Consider the following 16,387-nt stretch of genomic DNA (forward strand, 5'->3'; position numbering starts at 1 on the left):
CAACTTGTGTGGTGACAAATTTGAATGCTTCGACTTCACTCGTTAACTTACATCACTTTTCTTTAGGCATGTAACAGCAGGATCCTTGAGCACTGTTTCCAAGTTCTTTACCCTGCATCCAAAGCCATTTGACTTTGATCATTAAAGACACTGGAGCCAAGAGGAAAGCTGATGAACTGGCACCGCTTCATCCTGACTCATGAGCATGGCCTCGAATCAGGTCTTTTCAGTGTCCAACATCCTCTGCTCATTCCCGATAACAGCAATTATGCAATAAATCTTTCCTTAGCAACTTAGGACAACAGAGGTAAACAGACATTTTTGATACCAGTGAGCATGCCAACAAGCAGCTGCGGGGAAATATCCTCAGGTGCCAGACGGATGGAGTCACCTCTAGTCTTGCTACAGAGGGATATCAAACACATAGTCTCTCTCTCTCCCTCTCTTTCTCTCCCCTTCTTAAGCCCACAATAATCATACAACCACAGATATACATAGCAATCAGGACAGGAACTAGAGCTGACAGATTGGTCATGGACAAGATTACAATCATCACCGTCCCTGAGTCCACACACTCCTGTAATTGTACCTCAATATCAAGACAACTTTAAGCCAGTGCAATCACACATGATATTTACCTTAGCCTCAGCTATAATACCATCCCTAACCCCTGCCTGTACTTTAGACAAACATATAGTTCTATAAAAGTCAGACTAAGCCATATGGTGGATATCTGACATCTCTGTTGCAGGGCCAAATACAGTCCTCCAGGCATTTTGATACATACCTCACCCCACTGGTATGCATTCAAGACGTTGAGATGAATGCTACAGTATAGGCATCTGCTCTAAAGCCTTGTTACACAGCAGCAACACTACAGTGAAGATGAACTGAAGGGTCACCATGTTAACACAACATTGTGAGAAAAAACAAAACTAAATCGAAACGCCACACATTTGATTTCACACATATTTGTACCAGGTATTTCAGAGAGGACTGTGGGTGGTTCTTATGGAGAGTGGTGAGAGGATGTGGGTGGTTTAATGCTGTGTTAGGAGGCCAGCAGTCGACAAATGCAGAGGAGGAGGAAGAGGAGGGAGAGTCGGAGGATGAAGATGATTTTTCTCTGCTAGGATGGCAGAGTTCTTTTTCAAACGGAGGCTGGGATTGATCAGTCAATCAGATGCAACTGCGCTGGAGCTACATGAGCCACATCTTCAGAGGTGGCAAGCCGGCTACTGGGTGCAGTAAATAAGAACATGTGTGTAGGTGTCAGATTAAATCACTTTTTAGTTTAGACAGTAGTGTTAATGTAATGTCTATAATAATAATGACTTCATACTGATTTGCGGGAAAAGAAAGAAAGAGTGTGAGAAATCCGTCAGTCTATGTCTGGGTGGTGACGGAGTGGATGGGCCGCCTGCAGAAACAGGTGCTACAGTCGAGTTGTGTCATGTTGCGTTAAGCCGTGCAGACTCAGACTGTCTAAGCAGAGTTATTGTGAATGTGTGTGGTTTCCCAGGCCGGTAACATTTTCCTTTCTCCAGGTCCCTCTAATATTCGTCAAAGCTGCTTCTTTCTTCTCAGTGTGCTTGTCAACGCCTAATGATATAAACTGTCCTCAGTTCAATTACAGTGTTTAAACTTCCTTCTTCTACTTCTTGTTTTCCTCTGTCTTTCCCATCTGTGATGAATGAAATCTCTGTTATGTCTACTTCCTCAGCTTATCAGTTCAGTTTTTACACTCCTCTCTAGACTGTACAGTCAGTGATAAGCAATTACTGCAAGAGCACAGTGAGCGTATTTGCTCGTATCTGCTGTGTAACCATCACCTAAATAAGGTGACACAAGAAACATCATAGAGACCTGAGAGAAGAGTGTGAGCTGGTGAAAGCAAGGTGACAAACTAAATATGAAGACAGTTTTATCATGTGTGTCAGTGTAGAGGACCTCAGAGGCAGGAAGGTATATCTTAGCTAAATGCCTGGGTGAATAACTAACTAACTGACTTGTAGAACAGCAAATGCTATAGTTGCAGCTCTAGGATTAAAAAAAACTGTTGTTCTAGGATCACAAGGTGGCCCGAAACAGCAGTGTCTGGATTGCTGCAGTGTCCCAAACGGTGCTCTGACACAGCACTTTGGAAAGTAGGCCAAGGTGAATAGGCACCCATTATATGCTGTGGCTTTTGTAAAGTCATGGGGTCCTAATAAAAACTATCCCAGTCAGACAAGAGGCACATAAATATCAGTCATTCCAGCAGCACAATTAACAACAAGCTAGTTTCAGCAACTCTGTCTACACTTGTGAAGAAATTACATAACACCTACAGTCAGGCTTCAAATACTTCTTTGATAATGACTGCAAATCTGCCAAAGCCTCGCTAAGTCAACGTAAATTAGCCCATCAGGCAGAAGGGAAGGGAAAATGGGGGAGGGATAGGAAAATGTTCCTTTGGGAACTCAGCTAATACCTCAGTTTTGGAGCTAGCTGTTTTTTTTTCCACAGGATTGAAGAGCAGCTAGAGCTCAGGTCTGCTGGTTAGCAGTTAACCCGCTATTCAAGAGAGCTCCGACTACAGATAACATCAGAGGTCAGAAGAAGATACCAAGACTATCCTAAACCTTTCATGATTCCTAACTTTGCTGAGCATTAATATGATCTACTTGTTGAACATGTGTAAGAATTCTGAACACAATATGTTGCTGTGTGAAAGAACAGCAGATAGTTAGCAGATATCTTGCCTATTTCATCATTGCTGTGTTAATGATATCATAAGTAATGGATATTTTATTGTAGTACTTTGTTTTCATTTTCAATATGCTTTAGCTTTTCAGTAGGTAATATTTTAAAAGGTCTGTGGTTTATTTAGGTAAAGGGGGCATTATTTTGCTGCTTTCTCTTTAAAGCTGAGAAAAAGTATGGAGGAGAGTGCACTAAGCTGATTAGGTGCTGAGGCTGGAGGTAGGCCAGTCCATGGCTGCTGGAAATGGGAATTTTGGGCCAGGTCCTGATGAAGCTGGAGTAGGTTATTAAAGAGCAAGTGGCTCACCCAACAACAATTAGCAGCAAGTCTACATACTTAAGTTGCAGGTTATGTGGATTTTACAAGCAAGACCTACCCATGAAGTAAGATCCAGGAATGTTGGGTGATATTTTAGGCTGTAGATCAAACATTTCATGACATGGCATATATGTCTTACCCTTGCTATTGTATTTACGTGAAACGTCACCAGACCCAACTCCAAGACTGCACTTTCTTTCTTTCTTTCTAAAAATATCCTGCCTGCAAAGCCCTGGCCTTAACAGGTGGCTGGATTGGCAGGTCACCAAGCTGAGGTGAGAGGTTAAAGGTCATCCAATACACCTACACCTGTCACGGCTCTGAAAGACATTCCGACTGCAGCTGTGGCTCCTGCAGAATACCATAAGGCAGAAGCCTAATAGACCCCCAGTGTCAGGCCAGGTTACAACTGGATTTCATCCAACTGAGACGTCTTACTGCAGTGATGTAACTAATCGACTCTGCCACCCGTCCCCACAACCTAAAAACCACATACAGCTACAGCTTAAGAGCAGTAGCATAGTTTAGTTGTATTCTGTGTCTAAAGAATTGTCTAGCTGAAGCTAAATTTAAGTGACAAATATTTCCTACAGTTGTGTTTATGTGTGGGTAATTCACAATAGCCGCATTTTCACTGTCAAAGTTGGAAATGTGTCTCAGTGCCCCAGACACCTTCCCACCTACCCCACTGTTTTATTAGTGCCTGTCTCAGAGCTGGCTAACCCCTCACCCTGATGCTTTAAATGAAACCTTTTGTCAGTGTCCTAGTCTAGTGTTTAGAACAAACTGAGCGAGCAGTCCGTCAGGCCATGTTTGGCTTTATAGACAAGGGAGGGTTTGGGGGGAAGAGAAGTTACACAATACTGCTGGCTGCTCTCTCCAACACAAATGATTTATTGGCCAGAGAGAGCTGGAATGAAAGACAAGAGATACCAGAGAGAGTGGCAGAATAAGAGAAAGTGAGGAGGTAAAAGGAAGGGAAAGTGAATCGGTCTGAGTAATGGGAAAGTAAAAGTGTGGCCCATGCAAGTGAGAGTGGACACTGGTTTAGCCAAAGCCTCCTGGAGCCAGCCTTTCTCTGTATAATGAATGGCTGGAAATCATTAAAAAGGAAAAAGAAAATGAAGGAGGGCACAAAGAGAAGGATGGTAAAAAGACATCCTGAAAAAAAGGAGCCTTTTAAGGACTTCTCACCATGGCACAACAGTGGATCTCCATCAAGAATTCAGCTCAACCCAACAAGGCAATCATATTCACCAAGAGAAATTTGAAAGAAAGTGCAAGTTTACTATCAACTGGAATGCCACATTAGTAGAAAACTGATACCTTTCAAGAAACCATTATGCCTTTACTATAAGCAATATAGTTCTATTTTACTCAAGGTGCTGATAGACCTAGTACCCTGTGTTAAATGATCCTGTCTACAGCCTCATGCAGCAGTGAACACCAACATAATAATAGACCAGAGGGTTGAACAGAAGGGCTGTCTTCACTTGCTACAGTTGAAGCTCAAAGTTTAAGTTAAACCTTATAGCTAGAGGCTGTGTTGTGAAAGGTGCAAAGGTTTTAATGTTTAATATGTTGGGAAGACAAAGGCCTGCTTAATGAGGTGAGATGTTTTCCAAAGTGTAGGAGAGACTTGCACCAATTGTCAGTGGATTTCCAGAATGATATGTCAGTGAATTCAGTGCCATTTCAATATGTGTTTTATTAAGCTGACTAAACAACACAGACAACTTTTCTGCTCATCAAACCTAACAGAGACAGCTTAGTCCCTTTTTCTGAGTGCATACTGGAGGACAATGCTGTTTTATTCACTGTAATTGGAATTTAATAAGTGAATTTGAAAGCCATTATTTTTAGACTCATTAAGCTTTTTGGCTATTGAATACACACACACATACACACACAATAAATGGCAAATTGATGGTGGAGTAGGGAGAGGGGGAGGGCAGTGAGAAATGTCTCCCAGTCTTTCACATTTGATCTGTAGGGGTTTACAACAACAACGAAACCACAATTAAGTTTAGTTTCAAATGAGCTGGGATCATGTTTCTGGGCAGTTCTCCATGTGTGTACACTAATGAAAGTAACAGCTTTAAATTACATTTTCAAAGATAAAGACAATAAAAGTGACCAAAATGGTGCAATGTAGAATAAAGTCTCACATCCAGGCCAAGCATGGGAGTTTAATGTTTAAAGAGCAGACTTGGTCCTGAGCCAGACAGGGTTACTGTACTTCTGACTAAAGAAATGGAAGCATTCAAACAGTGAGCAAGCAGGGGAGATAAGATTTTTATCTTAACCACATCCGGGATGGTGTGGTGACTAAAGCCAAGGCAAAAACTAAAGAGCACAGATAAGACGATGCTGGAAAAGTCAGACTAAAAAGCCAGCAGAGAGAAAGACTGGTCATTTATCAAGTGAGAATACAACCTAACTTGTCTTCCATGAGACCTTTCATTGTATTCAGCTTAATCATACTCTCCTCTGGTAATGGTAAACTCATGTTTCCTCAGCAAGCACGGCACTCAGTTGGAAGATGGAAATGCATAATGGGTCACTTGGCGGACAGCAAGGTCCCTTGTTAGTCATCAGTGAGACCTGATGGATAAGAACGTCTGCCTACACAGGGACCTACCGTTACTTTTCAGAATACCAAATTACTCCTGGCCTGATCTTTCTGGAAGTTATAGCCAAGTTTGTTGTGTGCTGTGTCAGGTCAATCATCTGTCAGGGGATCAAACTGAGAGTAAGGCGGACTCCTTGGCTCAGATCCAACTGGAAGACTCATGCTGACATACATGGCGCTTGCTTAGAGTGGACAACACCTTGCTAAGTATGTTTGGCATATAGAAAGAAAAACTAAATATAGCCCTGTCTTAACTTGCAAGACTACAAATGATAAGCTGAAGTGCTTTCTGATTATGTTACAATGACACTTCCACATCGCAGTGTCTGTTGTCCTGATAAAACTTTAATCGAAACAGGAAGGCAGTGGGTGTGGTATTTTTTAAACCTGTGCTCTCATGATATGACCTTTTTGACACTGGATACACAACAGAGAATGAGCTCAGAGAACAGCAGCTTTTGGGGATTTTTTTTCATTGAATTGCACAGATAATAGAACAAGAGTTTGGTTTGTTTGACCAAAACACTGACATGAATTTTGTTTCACAACATCTGTGTTTGTGAGCATCGTTCTTGCTGCACTCTCAGTTCCAACTTGTTGGTCACGACATCTGCACAGTGGCTGCAAAAACTGGGGACAAAATAACAAAATATTCTATGTGTTGCACCTTCCCTTTGAGGCTCACTGTGGTCAGCCTCCCCCAGCCAGCAGCAGAGATGGCCATGACAAGATCTGCAGTCCACGGGCAATTGGGAATTCCGAACTGGGACAATACAGAGACCAAAATCCACAAACATTCCCCATTTCTGTACTTGAAAACAAAAACGGGGGAATTTTCTTTATAAATACTACACTGGGCGACAGCTTTGGGATGTGGGGTTGCCATTAGGTTGAGTGGCAGTTACAGTGTTGTAGGCCCTGATGATTACAAGCTGTATGAATGGCTGTTCCCATGGTTTTGTGGCTTTGTGCAATGGGAACAGTGACCCACTGTAATCCATGGCTGTTTACATTCCAGCAGATCAGCTCCTACTGGAACCATGGGGAAGGAAGGGCAGGGGTTAAAGAAGACTCTCACGCACCATATCTACTACTAAACCAACACACGCCTCACCCAAGAACCGCAGTAAGTAAACAATCCACAATGATCCAATATGGAAGGCTCACACCATCTTATCAACATGAGCTGTGTCCAGCATCTCATTTATTCTTTACCCTTTATCCTCTAAATCACCTGCTCCTCTCCCGTTCCACCTTTCAATCCCAAATTGTATACACACCAATCCATTCCACTCGTATACTTTCTCCACTCCATTTCTCATGGCTTGCTGTGAGTAGAAGACTGGAGGTCCCCTATTAAGTATCCCTAATTTGATGGGGTGGGGTGGTCAGCCTCCACTTATTCTCTGCATAGAGCGCCTGGAGGGAACAACGCTGCTCAAAGGCCCTGCCCACTCATCCATCCCCTAGAAAGCTCTCCTCATTCCCAAACAAACACAAGACAAAAGCTGCTCAAAACTGTTTAAAAATAGCCCATAATTTCATGTTTCCCTGGGGGCAGAAAAGGGAGAGGGTTTACGCATGTTTCAGCCTGTCAAAAGGTCTTACAAGTCTGAGGGCAAACACAGGCTGAGGTTGTATATAATCACGTCAGAGATTCAGGAGAGGCAGCAGGATAGTGTGCCTCAAGTTAAAAGAATGCACAAATGTGTGGGAAATGGAAGGACGTTTGTCAAAACTCTCAGTTCTTGGACAGTACTATGGGGCAGGGGTCCACTATTTGAATTCCAGTAAACACAGGAAATTAATTGAGCTAGGATGAAATGAGAATGACTTCAGCAGTCGAAACGTCATGAGAACATCATGTTCTTGCTGGAATAACAAGGATTATGGCTGTGATACAGACAGTCAACTGCAGTGGATGCAGTCTAAAAGCAAATGCAATTCAAGTGCCCTTGAATGGGCCTTCTGTGTACTGCAACTCAATAGGTAGCCTCATTTTATTTGCAGGTATACTGTGCTTGTTCTCTCTCGACTAAAAAACATTAACTGATCAGCATGAGAACACAAAGCGCACCATGTTTTCCAAGCACCCACAAAGGCCTCTAAATAAAGTGAGGAGATACTGCATACAATCCACCAACGCAGTAATAAAAGTGTGTCAATGCAAAAGCCTTCTTAATCTGAGGATGTTAAAAAACAACAGAGGCTATGATTCAGTGTGAGCTCAGAGACCACAACAGAGATTGAGACACTGAAAGAAAGAAAAAAAATTCAGCCTAGATCATATGATGAGGTGCGTGTGTCACTAAGAGTTACAATTAGGTCAAAGTATGGTCAATAGGAGCTAGGTGTTGTGTGGGGTATTTAGGGCCGCATAGTGAAGCAGTTATTAGAGTGTGGGTGTGATCATTTTAACTCACACTGATGTCATCAAAGTGGCTTCATGGAGCTGGAGAGTTCTTAACACCCACGTACCTGCCCTCAACATGAGGTGATAATGGATTTTGTGTGTGTATGAGTGTTCCTCACATTACTCCAACAACTTGAACAGCTTAATCACACAGCTGTGAGTATTTGTTCATGTTCAGTTTTGTGATTATATGATCAGTATTAACTTAAGACTAAAGCTAAAGCTAAAGCTGAAGTCAGTTTAATAACTGAGGTTTCTCTTTTGCAACACCTGTTCCTGACATGGCCTCTGCAGTCAAGTACCCTCGGTCCCAGGTGCATTCACTCACACACACTCACGCACTCACACAGAAACATGTGCAGCTCAGCAAAAACATAACTCTGTCCAATCCAGCCTTGCACATTTGTTTCAATGCTGTGTCTGATGTTTTTTTTTTCTACAGCTACTGTAGAAAGGCTGGCTCACCATATGACTGAGCCTAGAGACAACCTCAGCCCACACACTTGTGCTTTGCTTCCAGAGTGTTCTGTCCTGTATCCCTACCATCAGGACAGAGACAGCCAGAGCTCTCCACAAAACAGAGAATAACTCTGTCCCATGTTACACATGCCATGGTCAACTGTTGCTTGACAAAGGGACAAAACATGTTGCCTTGGTAACATTCCCCTGAAATAACTGTGTTGGGCTGCTCTGGGAAAATCTAGCTTGTACATTCAGCAAATACCAGAGACTGAACTGACTGTGGATTTCGTGAGTGAATTTATCTTTATACTGTGCTAAAATTCATGTGAACTAGCTTAGACACATTTCAACTCCCCTCTTCAGACCTACGCCAAGAACAATCCACTAAAGCTTCACTAACACATTAGCCTTGCATGGCAGCACATGTTCTATGCAGGCCAACATTTGCAGCTATTCACCCTCTCCATCCTTCCAATCAAGTGACGGAACTCATTTTCTCTCTATCCTGCTCATACTATATAGTTTTCTTCTTTTTTACCACTTGTCCCTTCACAATGATGGCAGCGGTGTGTCGTGTTGGGTGTTCACTGTAGGTGGGCAACCCCAAATCGATGGCTCAGAGAACTGTGATCTCTCCCAGACCTTTGCTAACCCATTCCTTTCCCCCAGAGGCGTGCCACATCCTGCAGGTTGGGACCACAGCCCATCTGGGTTTGGTTAGGGCCAAGACACAAGAGCTATAAAACTAGGCCAAGAGGAAAACAGAGGGGCACCTCCTCATCTACAACCCAAACCAGTGCTCTCAGATGGGGGCTCTGATGTGGTCCGGAGCAACATTGCACTGGCGAAAGCTGGCAGTCTTTAGGTTTGACCTGATGTCAGTCACAATAAAGCTTTAAACTGATCTTCATGTCAGTCTCTTTCTTGTGTTTAATGTTGATTGTGGCCATCTGAAATGTTTTTGCACTGCACATTTTAATTGTATGTAATATGCAAACTACTTAATGTAAAACAGCTGCAATATTAGCACCAGGTATGTGTGCCCATTAGCCAAGTTTGTGCAGCTGTTTATTCAACACAAATCAATTATTCTAATGAGCCTTGTGTGGTAAGTGAGGTTCTATTTTTAGTGTCACTTGATATTTCCAGCTCTAGACCCTGCTGCCCCCCTCTCTTTTTGATCCTCCATTCAGAAGGGAGATGAAAAGATGAAGAGTGACATCTAGAGAGAACGATGAATGGAAGGAGGACATCCGCCTCTTTCCTTTGTCCCTTCCTGTAAACACATCACCCATCCTTCTTCTGAGGTCATCTTCTAATCCAATGCCTCACAAATACAATTTATTTATCCAGCTGGAAGCTGACATTAAAGACAACACAGTATTTATTGCCATGTTTTGTACAATGAAATGCAAGGTTAAGAAAGATCTTCCCTGCTCTTGGATGCACCACGCAAGTAGTAACCTAGCCATTCAACATGTAGCTGATTTCTGCAGGGTGAATGCAACGACCCTGAACGGCACAGGAAAGAAAAACAAAAACCACACAGCATCCCAGCTTCTGCTGCCTCTATTACGTAAAAGCTCTCAGCACCTCTCTCCTCTGCCAGCAAATGCCACATGGAGTACGAAAGGGTCAAAAGCAATAAAGCAAATGCTGCATCAACTACCTCTGCTTTCACCTCATTTCAAAGCACATCCCATGTATAGAAAAAAAGCTGGCGAACGCTGCTTTGGGTCAATCAATATACAGCGTGCCCACATGCTGTATATTGCATATAGAACTGAAAAACTACATCGTATTCAAACAAATGACCCACAAAAACATGAGCTCAAAAGAAGAGCGAGTCAGTCTGCATATTAAATATTATTTCAATTATTGTATAAATATTCAATTACTAGCACCAATAAAAATCACTGAAGACATTAATCTTCCCGGCATTGAGTGGTTTTTCCAGTTTTCTTTCAGGAGCAGGAAGTTGCCACGGGGCTTTTGCACAATGTGTCAGCCACTTAAACAAACACACACAGCTCGGCACATGACTTTTAGTATCAACACCATGTGTTGTCACTCCATTCCTTTTGACACCGCTGTGCTAGTTAGCTTAGTGTTTAGCACATTCACTAAATACTCTGTTGTATGCAAGAAAGTACTGGTGTTAACAGTGTGATGACTGCCTGGTCAATTGGCAGTGAGCCTGTTACACTCTCCATGTAATGCCTCAGGCAGAAACACTCCTTCTTCTTCCTTTTTATGCATAATAATTAAAAGAGCCACTCATTTATTTGAGACAGGCTACCATTAAAAAGGCCTTATTGATCTGTTTTACATTTTATCATATTTCAGTAGGAAGCCTCCCTGTTTTGTTGCTATTTGTGTGTTAACTTGCAGTTTCTGCTGTGTGCTGCTAATGTAAACTCAACACTTCCATCACTTCCACATTAAACCACTTTCAGGAGTTTAAGGGGCCTTAACTCACCATTTCGTCCAGAGCATAGCGAAGTAGGCCATGCTCGTAGAGGATGAAGAATCTCCTTTGCCATTTCTGTAAAAAGAAAAAAAGGAGAAATTCTTGAATTACTGGCACAGTCACATGCTAGATATCAGTATCAGTCCCAGCAGTAAACCACAGCAGAATTTTATAAAGGCTGAAGCAACACAGGAAAAGCCAAATTTTAGCAATGACTGTTGAACATATAGACCCATATCTCTTTATCAGATCTGTAAATGAATCTGTAAGTCCCAATTAAAATATTCAGTCTCATGTACTATATACCTCAGGGTATAAAGACTTGGACAAGTGGTAAATACACGAGTTCAAGAATGCCTTTGGGAAACCGTTGCCAGGCAGCACACTTTCAGCATATACTACATCACAAGGTTTTCATGGTTCAGTCTAGAAATCAATCTTCCAGTTTTCATATTTTTGTTCCTCACAACTATATGGAGGGGAAAAAAAGACTATATGTAAATTGCAACTCTTCGGTTTGTTTATTTGTCTGATACCCCAGCTGAATGTGGGTACATGACAACAAAAACAGAGTGGCTAACCCTTTCACATCAGTACACAAAACTGCACTTTAAATAGTGTTAACCATGGACCAGATCTCTCATACAGGATGATAAATGCATACAACTGGGGGTTGATATCTGACAATATAACATCATCCTAGCACAATGGACCCCAGCCTACTGAAGAAAATGAGGCTTATCATATTTCTGAAACTACAAGGTCAAATCTAACACAGAGGGGAGTCACTTTGTCTCTTGGTTAGAATTTCTGTTGATATTTGTGCAAATGACATGGTAACAGTTTCCATTGATCTTCTGCCTCCTTGGCTCGATCAGCTCTCCACTCACTCCCCTCCATTAATGCACCGTTTTGTCTCAGTGTTAAATTTCCTGGGCTCCAATTCCAACAGAGCCCAATCCATGAAATATTGAGTGGTACTTTGTAACCTAAAAGGCACTAGAAGGTCTCAACAGGGGTGCTGATAACCCTCATAGGTGATGTTAAAGGGACACTGCAGTCACATCCACAGATTCTATTAAAACAATGAGAGATATGTGGCTTATGAGGGGCTGCTGAAGATCAATTATGCCATGCCATGCTGACAGAATAGAGCCACAGACCTGCAACCTGTCACACTAAAGTGGTCCTAAAACATGACTCATCCAACACATCAGCACTTTTTCCTCTGTTATTTGTCAGTTAAAAACCTGACCAACAATGCTCACCTCAGCACTACGTAAAGGCCACCAATTATAACCCCACAGTGAAAAGCTGATAGTAAGAATAGACAGAGCACATGAGTGATGATGTCAAAGCAGCAGCAGACTGTTGACAGTAGTTGAGTTGAAGGATCCAGAGGTGCTTTTTTCACCCCCCAAAAAAACTCCATATGGAAGCCATCAGTGTGGCTGTGAGAACTGGGACTTTTCCCTCTCCTCCCCCACATTCTCCCTACTCCTCTCTGGGGATGCACCACCACAGTATAATCCTGGAGCTGATAAAGGAAGTGGTGCGACAGAGCAAGGCTCCCGTTACATGATGCTAGGGGAGAAGGACTCATGAAATAAAGTCAATATTGGACTCATTATTGTCTGAAAACGGGGCTTCTTCCAAGCCTCCCACAGGAAGCTGCTCCATCCATACACAGCTACAGGAGCCGCAGTACAGACCTCCTGTTTGTGAGATGTTGAGTGAGTGCCAGAATGGATAACAAAATTAAAGGAGGGACTAATCAAGCCCAATAACTGACAGCCCTGATATTCTCAGCTTTATCCATCTCATACTCATCGCTGTTTAACACAAATTCCTGAAAACTGCACCTATTAACTCTTGGCATGAGCGGACAAGTCCAGCAAAGATAAGCATTTATGAAACCACTTACCCGAGATCTGTGTAAGGGATTGTCAAAATTAGTTCCCTCGGGTGCCAGCAGCAACCATCCTCCATAGATAGGTTTTGCCTGGTGAGGGGGGAAAACACAATTATAGCATTAAGCAAACACTAAAACAGGGACGTTCACATATTGATTCAAAGCTCAATTATGCACATGTTAATTCATTGTAGATACAACTGCAGGCAAGGCCCTAGTTCAGGCGACAAATTGTGACCTAATACCAGACAGCATTACAGTTACACACACACACTTTAGTTTAAATCCAGGAAGGTGTGTATTAGTCACTAGCTGCCTTGACTGCAGGCTACATTCTCCAGCTGGCTGTATTCCAGAGCACCATGCTGCCCTGGAATAGAAAAAAAAAGGAAAGGCTAACACACATGATTTTCTCTCTGATCCTCTAAGTGGGTGGACTGGTGGGTGGAGGAGGCAGTGAGAGGCAGAAGTTAGCAAGAAAAACAGTGGATGAGAAACAGGAGAGGAAAAGTGGTACAGAGTCTGGGAGCTTTTGTGGCTACAGATTTGCAATTCAAACTTGTCCTGCAAAATGCAAGTTGGCCTGGCAGTCTTTCTTAAATAGTTCTGGAACATACTTGAACGGTAGCCACACTAGTAGTCAGCAATTGTTTGCCGAGCTAAAAAAGCCACTGCATGGCTGTGTGTAAAGGAGCATGTATTTTGCAAAATGTTTACTTTCTAATCTTACCTACACGTAAACAGCTCAGTAAATTAAGTCCCTTGTGTAATTCGACTGCACTCCCCTGTTCTATGGTACAGTAGCCTACAAATAAAGTGGAGCAGCTCTGACATTTACAGCCTGCCAGTCTGGCACCTCCATGTTCCTCTATCGGTGGTTTTGATTACAGTCATAACTTTATCCCATGTAAAGTCAGGTATAATCCACCATAAAATCCTCTTTTGCTTTGACTACAGGTGGTACAGCATATTTCTCAGTTCAGCGACTCTGTAAACAAAATGACATAATAGGAATTTTAAATCCCAAGCATAACCTGGAACAGTCAAGAGTTTAAGCAGAGTGGCAAGAGTAACAACATCCAACTTTTGACATCTGAAAAAGCTGCAGTAAGGGTTAAGAGGGAGTCAAACTGATACTGGGACACTAGCTGCACCCACTGCTGTGGAGTATTAATCTAAAAGCCGAAGAGAAATACTGAGACTCAGCACAGCTAAGAAAAACGTCCCATCTCTCCTCACATGACCTGACAGCGGCCCGAAATGGCAAGGCCTCCTGAGAGAGAGAGAGAGACGAGATGAATCTGGGTCATTTTTTACTCTTCAATGGTTCAGTGGTTAAACGGAGTAATTTGAGTGTGTTCGTGTGTGTTCATTTTGCAAAGGCGCCCCCAACCTCTTATCCCCCCACCCCCCATCATCATAAATGACTATGTAATACTGCACCGACAGTGTGGGCCTTTGAGTGGTGAGTCGGTGGGGAGGCAAAAGGAATGACAAAAGTTCTGGCTCAAAATGTGCACAGAATGAGATTCACAGGCCTTGAGTATCTTCTTGTACTATTCAACATCAAACAACGTGATCTGCAGGTCTTGGGTCATCAGTCTCCCAACGACAAATGATAACCTTTCACTGAAAAGAACAGTGACCGCAGGATGGCTCGATAGCCAGTGGGTCAGAAATTCCAGTGGGAAGGACAAAAGCCCTCAAGACTATTTCCATCCCCACTGGTCACGATGGAGAACATTACAGGAAAATGCAGTAGCCATGGCCTCACCCAGCCATGGTGAGGATATCACTGGCAGAAGAGTTTTCGTTCAGATGAACCATCAACCTGGATACATGTGACTCCTAACCTGTTCCTATTAATCACCTTACCAAAAGGAATGATCACAATATTGGCCAAGAAAGTTCAGTCAGTGTGACCTGACGCCACCATTCACACCTTGCCAATATCAACAACACAGCCCAGCAGGGAGTGTTAGTGGAATATCCTCATTTGTTTTATGTATAATGGGAAAACAATGTGTTTTATAACAGCCTACCCGTCTCCCATCCAAAGTGGTGTGGACTTGATAGTTGGGTAATTTGGGAATAAGGGAGACAACAGTGTAGCAAAGAATAAGAAGAAGGTAAAATGCCAGAAGGAAGTATTACAACATGGGACATTTTAGCAAGTTCATAAAAGATTTCACAGACATAACTGTAACCCAAATAAAAGCAATTGACAGTAGGCTACTGTGCTGGAGGGCATGGAGCTGGGTGGAGGCCTATATCTGCATGAATTAAGGTCAATATGCGCCCTTGGGCTGGAAACTAATTACTCCAATTAACCTAACCTTTGCACTTCACGGTCTGTTGACACATGACTAACCCTTTGAAATATGCACATCAAACGCAAATATTCAAACTAGGCTTCCTTCTCTCATTAATATAGGTTACACAGGTAATATCACAAGTGAGAAATATAATAAACTCAGTGTTTGAAAAAAAAAAGAAAAACATTTGTTCACCTGATTTAAGTCTTCGTCGTTCAGCAAATGTGATTCTCTGGGCTTAAAGCAGTTCTGGCATTTACTTTTGTTGAAAATGTTGGCTTGAAATTTCCGACAGGGGTTGTCTTTGAATGACATGGTTGATGGAAAAAAGGTGACACTTGATGAAGAGGGAAAAAAACCGAGAAGTCTTTGTTTGAGAAACAAAACTGCTCAATTCTCGCAGCCAGATGGGTCGATGCCAACTTGCTGACGGAGAAATATGAAGTAATAAAAAAAACAAAGCGTAAAGTCCATTAAATAGCGCGCTGTTCACCTGTCCTAGGTTACCTGAGGCGGTGAAATAACCCTCTCGTTAAGTGATATCTATGACGGTCATCTTGAGCGAGGGGTCGCCTCCCGCTGCTAACGTTGACCTGCTAACTTTTTTGTTGTTTTTTTTTCGCACACACAGCTTGCTAAGAAGTTGTCAGATAAGTTGTCGACGGATGTGCGCGGTCTTTTCCTCAGTCGCGTGCTCCAGCGAGGTGTCGACGTTTCACAGGTGACATTCCGGGCCTCGAGCTCACTGCAAGGGTCCAGTCTGCCTCCATCGGGCGGAACGGGTCTACCGAGGGAGGGAGTCCACTTTGCCCCCTCTCACTCCCTCTCTCTCTCTCCCTCTCTGTGTCTTTCTATCTAACAAGTGATACCGCAGTCATCGCCGTTAAATCTATTTCACGCTTCTAACGACTCTGCTCAAGGCCGAACACCGTTGTCCAACTTTAGCAACGCCATCGACTCGACTGTCATGCCGATGGATCCATAGCGTCCGGGTCCCGTCCGTCGTAGCAGCCTTCTCGCTGGCACTGATACGCAGTCTGCGGTTGGTGTTTTCGTGAAAATCCTCGCTTGGGTCGGACAGCCAGTCGGTAGAGGGTTGGGGAGGCGCTCAGGAGAGAG

The 16,387-nt window shown here is 43.0% G+C and overlaps 1 protein-coding gene across 1 annotated transcript in view; it reads right to left on the bottom strand.

Annotated features, from left to right (window-relative positions):
• si:ch73-103b11.2 (restin homolog) overlaps positions 1-16,370 on the bottom strand; it is a 46,463-nt gene extending 30,093 nt beyond the window's left edge. The window contains exons 1-3 of the mRNA XM_051066508.1: positions 15,464-16,370; positions 12,966-13,043; positions 11,051-11,116 (exon numbers count right to left, since the gene is read on the bottom strand). Coding sequence (XP_050922465.1) covers positions 11,051-11,116; positions 12,966-13,043; positions 15,464-15,583 — 264 coding nt within the window. The 5' untranslated portion in view covers positions 15,584-16,370. The remainder of the gene's footprint in view (positions 1-11,050; positions 11,117-12,965; positions 13,044-15,463) is intronic.
• Between the last annotated feature and the right edge of the window lie 17 nt (positions 16,371-16,387).

The sequence above is a fragment of the Lates calcarifer genome, linkage group LG23 (assembly GCF_001640805.2).
Source record: "Lates calcarifer isolate ASB-BC8 linkage group LG23, TLL_Latcal_v3, whole genome shotgun sequence".
NCBI classification, from domain to species: Eukaryota; Metazoa; Chordata; class Actinopteri; family Centropomidae; genus Lates; species Lates calcarifer.